Raw genomic sequence first — 5,928 nt, 5'->3', positions numbered from 1 at the left:
CAACACAATGGACATATGTATGTGAAACCAGCACACGGCCTACCCCTAACACAGAATCTCAGGCTTGTATGGACCCTTAGTGACCCAACACATATCACTAAAGAGATCTTTAGTCTCTTCTGTGAATATGATCTCTAACGAGTCTCCGTAAATCCACCTTTTTGACGAAACCACTCGTCAAGACTATTCACCCGTGTACATGACATACATCACGACACGTCGCGTTCAAACAACATTATGCACAACACTGTCTCAGACGTCTACTGGGAATATTGACTTGACGACACTGGCTTTGTCAACGTAAGAATAAAGCTTGTAGTCAGTGTGCTAAATCGATAATTAATGAGACTAATGTAGCAACAGTTTCTTTCACTCTCGAACAGTTGCGTGTGGGAAGCAGTATAATGTGTAATCCTTGTCCTAAAGCAACACTTAAGAGATGTACTCGTGTTCCATCGATTCATATCACGTTTAATGCTAACATGACAGATATGTATGAAGATTATGCTGTTTTATAGGCAAAGGCATAGGAAAGAGTTCCGCCCGTTCCCTTCTCTTTTTACATAGAATATGTCCACCATGCTTCCCCGCCGTAATATTCCAACACTGATATGCGTTCATTGATACCCGTTCTAGTTTATCGAATGTATATTTATGGTCAGGAATTGCCATTTTGTAATTTTGGCTTTTGGTTGGGGTGGGTGTACGGGTGGGACTCTTACCCATTAGTTTAACTGATCATGACCTGAAGATTCTACCCTATTTTCGAAGTCTTCGGTTGAAAACGTTCATTTCTACATTACCTTGTTGCATTTGTCTCAAAGCTGTGATCTATATGTGTGTCTTCCTGGGCATGTGAGTGTGTGTAGCGTGTCACTCGACAATATTTCAATTAGCGTGGGGTGGTCAGTAAATAATACAGTCTGGATCAGAAAATCCAGAGGTAAATAACTGCTTACTACATCGAGTCACGATGTCACAGCATCACCCAAGTCACACAGCGTGGATTGCAGAAGACCAGTTCTAACTGGAAACCGCACGCGAAGGCGAACACTGAAATAGTGGTATGATAATAGCATCTCTTCGGAGACAAATAGTATTGAAAAATACATACAGCCAAAAACAATGTATCGGAAAATACACATTAACGAGTGACTCTTAAAGTTCCTTGCGCAGGCCATCCACCATATCCAAGGAACAATGTTAGAGAAAGTATACTTCTTTTCAGTCTTATTTCTAAGCTACACAAATGATCCAAACAAAGAACATACCAGGTCGCTATATAACTCATGGCTTTACTGCTAATGACAGTATCCAGGGAAGCTTACAAACACTCGTGTATTCTATGACATTTGGAGTTGACTGGTCCCTGAAGCGTAAACACCATACATCAGTTACAACCGATTAAGTATCGATTAGTTATCGATCACACTCTCTATTTCTTAACATTGTAAGTAGATTAAGACAAAACCTAATATACAGCGTTAATGGGTAAGTATTCTAGCATGCTATCAGTGTTAAACTCACAACCAAAGAATAATAAATAATATTGCACTTATTCAACCGATGAATAATGAATAAAACATAAGCTCCACTGTGAGCTGGGTTAACAGATTAAGCTGGTCTAAGCAGCTTCAGCGATCTCAGCAGTTTGCAGCGATATGACATTTCCCAGACAACTGGTCATATGTGATATAATACTTTCTAAACAACTAACTTTCGGTCACATTAAGGGTTTATGATACACTAGAGCTTATCTATACACTGCGACTTTTGAGGCTTGGTTAAGCCGAATATCATGTCTGGATTGCTGACGATTAACTACATACAGTGAAACCCCGCTAATCTGGACCCCACTTATCGAAACCAGTCTAAGTTAACTTATCCTCAGTACTTTTCGTTAAACTCCACTACTGAGTCTAACAAAACCTTATGGGAGGTCGTGTAAGGTAATCTTTCAGATTGACCAATGAGAACACAGCTTACCAAATCGCGACAGTGCACAATCGCACATACCTTTTGAACTTTTTATCTCGAAAAGGTTCGTATCCGAACGATTCCGAATGCTATTTAGCGTACGCTCACTTCCGGGTGATGCACACGGCGTACGTACAACCATGACAACGGTGAGTAAACAGTCGCTGAAAATAGTGGTTTTGGCAACATTCAAGGATGTTATCTTGCGGAAATATTGGCTAATGGTAACCATGTCAACAGAAACCCCAAAGCGTACCTACTGCAGGTCAAATAACAGTGTTATATGCGGATTTTTGTTTGTGGAGGGATCTGTGTCTGTGACCTGAATATTTTGAGAACACAGCTTACCAAATCGCGAAAGTGCACAGTCGCACATACCCTTTGAACTTTTTATCTCGAAAAGGTTCGTATCCGAACGATTCCGATCCCTAAAGAGTAGCCGTTGTGTGGTTGGTTAAATCTATTTAATCGTCTCGCGTTTGGTTGGACTGTCATTTGTCGCACAATGGTTACCTGACGCGACCTTCTACTAGGTTTTGTTAGACTCGGTGGTGGAGTGCAACGAAATTCACTGAGACTAAGTTTACTTAGACTGCGAAACGAACTGAAGTTTTTAATCAAATTTCAAACTGAGTTTGGCAAGTTTTAACAGCTGAACATTTACCTCAACAGCATTTATACAATTAAAGAGCCCAGACAACGTAATTGAACTATCCATCAAACTGACATTACCTACTATGTTTGAGTTAAATATAGAATTAAGTTAATTCCGGGAAACACATTTTCCTGCACTTTCTCAAATCTGAGTAGAAACTTTAACTTAAGTTAAAACTCAGACATCAGTTTGTTTCGAGAAATCAGTGCCTGGACTTTTAAAATTCCAGATAATCACATTTATGGAACACCACAGTTACGAGATATATCACTTTGATCACAAAAACAGACCATCCGGATTGACGAGGTTTGCTGGTATTTCGATTATATGTGACTTGAGTGCATATAAACAAGAAATTGCAAGATACAAAACTGTCAAGTACATACATAAATAACACTAATCAGTATGAGAGAAACGACTGCCTATATCACTGACTGGACTTTTGGCTCTGTGGTTCTTGTGTTGGAAGAAGTAAGAGTCAAGCAATTCTTTAGTTCCGAGTACGTAACGTGGGCATCTTTGAAGCTCGCTCGCTGTAGGAACAGGGATGTCTTGTTGAGAGCAAAGTAGCTTGCTCACTCTTGCGGTGGTATTTCTTGAATGCGAGCCTGTGGCGAGTTCAGCATGTATCTGTGATACGTTCCTGAATCACCATTTGTCAACGCCGATTCCTCTTTATTAGACTCGTTGGGCCTGCTACACAACATCCTGGTCATTTCGAGTCGACCCATCTTTGCCTGTTCCAAGTTTTGTCTACGTCATAGTCGCATAATCCTTACTGTTCCTGATGGCAATGGCCAGAATTCTAGATGTCATGAACCTATTCCAGCAGTTACTTCAGCCAGTCGGTATGAATTTCAGCAGATACCGATCTTATAGTAGATCATAATCTTGGAACCTCCGTCAGTAACAGCATATTCACAGTCATCAACACAATACTCTAGGTGACAACAGCCACGTGATCTGTATCTTCATCTTCAGCGAACCATCACTATCGGGCTGTACCTGGCTGAATCCCGAGCATCATTGCGGTATCTGGCAATACACTGCAGCCAGCATCCAAGGCTAAGTCTCTGAGCAGGCGTGAACCAGTTGCTGGCAAACGCAGTCGCCAGCAGCATGTGGACGTCGTGCTCAAAGTCGTTGTTGCAGCGGAAGTACTGCTCGTAGCACCTCTTGACGGCGGAGAAGATGTAGTCGCTGTCTATGTGTCTGGGCCTCCGCAGTAGATATTTGGCTATCAGTAGTGACAGACGGGCCATACTTTGAGGCGTATGGCCATAGTCGTATTTGGGGTCGTAGTCAGAGGATTGAAGCTCAACCACCTCGTGTCTGGTACAGTTCAGCTCCTCTTTCACCTTAATGTATTCTTTCTCTATCATCCTGTTTTTGGCATTTGCGAGTTCAATATCCCGTTTAAATTTGGCGACTTGCATTTCAAGGGAGCTAATCCTGCATAGAAGTTCTGTTATCTCTGCGTTGTTGATCGCTTCTGTGGCTCTACGTCGCCTCATGCGGTCAAGCCACGTTGTGTCCACCTCTCCCTCCTCCACGGACGCCGCGATCCCCACGCACTGGATCTGATGACTGGCCAGTTCGAACCTGTTGATCACTTCTTCGCATCCTGCGCATTCCACGGGGAAGTACGCGCACGTTTCAAGGTGAGACTTGAGACGGTCCAACTTAAGAACAACTTTACAACCCCTCTCTGCCTGGTCACACTCCACCTCGAAGCCGTTGATGAGGTTCCGTAGAGAGTGGACGGGACTGCCCCCGTCGTCCCCGACGTGAGTCCGACATTCCGGACAGGTGTCCGTGCCGGGTCTAGCGAGCCAGGTGTCCAGACACAGACAACAAAACGTATGTCCACAGGGCGTCAGCACAGCGTCTTGCAAAACACAGCCGCAAATACCACAAATCAAGTTAGGATCGACAGCACTGACGAATTTGTTGATACTGTAGCCCATGATTCCAATATTCCCCCCGAATCGTTCTGACACGCACTCTGTCAACAATTCCCTCAGTTACCACAGCAAGCAAACTCTCTGTGCAAACTATCCGCTTTTACCACATATGTCACGCTGATCCCTGCCATACATCGCCCCGGGACCTCGTCTCGTCTTCTGTTCAAACAGAAAAGCCACCCAGTCCATCAAAACCAACATGTAAACGGTTGGTCTCAAATACCATGTAAAGCTCTGCGATCAATCTGCATGTACTCTCTAGTAGCTGCTCCGTTGAGCCTTGGACACAAATCCTATATCCTTCGGTCAATTTCCACCATTGTACAACACAAAATCGAATTACCCGTCCCACGAGTCAGAACCAGGTGAGATTAATTCGCTGTGTAACTCGCTTCCGTCCGGTCTACAAGAGATCGGGATATTTCACTCTTCAACGGCTTCCTCGCCACTGGGATTTGTATACCTCTCCCAACTGCCGGTGTAGCACAGCTCAGCGACAAACGTTTCGTTCCAAACACATATAACAATATTTGGTTGTGTCCCGCTTCACAAAACGTAAACGCACAAGGTGTAAAGTCGAGCGCAGTCGTTTCAATAACAGATCTTCAAATGTCAGTCTTTGAATTAAACTGTAGACACGCCCGGGTATCAAAGAATGTGTCTTCTATATTCGTGCATGTACAAGCCAGTATCTATAATGAATGGGCTGTGGCGAACGTGGGAGTAGTTGTATCGGGAAGGGTCATCCTCACCTACGAAAGTTCATCCAAACTTTACCGAGCAGTCGACACGCTGAAATCAAGCCTTCTGTCTCCTCCGTTCCGTTGATATATCCCCTTCATCTGCCGGCTCTCATTTCTCGACAGGAGTATAACTGTACGTTAACTCTACAGCACACGCCTTCAATACATATGCACCTGTCAGCAATAACATATAGCTCCCGGGACCCTCCAAACTCGCAATCAACAGTTTATGATGCTCAAGAGGTCGCGTTATTCTAATCCTACGGACTGTAGCCGCGAGAGTACAGAGCAAGATGAGATGGCAGGGAGGCACGTCAGCCGTCACCCTTGACTGGTGCTTTGCAATCTCCGCGTGTCTATTTCAGGCGCGTGGAGTCGACTCCGGTCGATGGGGTCAGTCTGCGCATGTCTGTGCAGTATCTTCTGGCGTTCATCAGCAACATGCATGCACATCACATGTGCGATGTGAAAAGATGGCACACTAGGGAAACACGTGCCAAAGTTTATTGATAGATACAGTCTTCAAGAAGCTGAAGAAAGATAATCATGGGCCTCAAAATACCCTATTCCACATACGAGACATCCAGAG

The 5,928-nt window shown here is 44.0% G+C and overlaps 1 protein-coding gene across 1 annotated transcript; it reads right to left on the bottom strand.

Moving 5' to 3' along the window:
* Window positions 1–1,278: 1,278 nt before the first annotated feature.
* Window positions 1,279–5,626, bottom strand: LOC137295041 (RING finger protein 151-like). Its single transcript, XM_067826303.1, has one exon. It carries the CDS (start codon window positions 4,597–4,599, stop codon window positions 3,610–3,612), a length of 990 nt encoding a protein of 329 aa, XP_067682404.1. The 5' UTR covers window positions 4,600–5,626; the 3' UTR covers window positions 1,279–3,609.
* Window positions 5,627–5,928: the final 302 nt, after the last annotated feature.

Source organism: Haliotis asinina, chromosome 8 (genome assembly GCF_037392515.1).
Source record: "Haliotis asinina isolate JCU_RB_2024 chromosome 8, JCU_Hal_asi_v2, whole genome shotgun sequence".
Lineage (NCBI taxonomy): Eukaryota > Metazoa > Mollusca > Gastropoda > Lepetellida > Haliotidae > Haliotis > Haliotis asinina.
This window is presented reverse-complemented; position numbering and strand designations above follow the sequence as displayed.

What these genes read in the sequence shown, in the direction of transcription:
- LOC137295041 (XM_067826303.1), bottom strand. Translation starts at nt 4,599, where the DNA reads ATGGGCTACAGTATCAACAAATTCGTCAGTGCTGTCGATCCTAACTTG.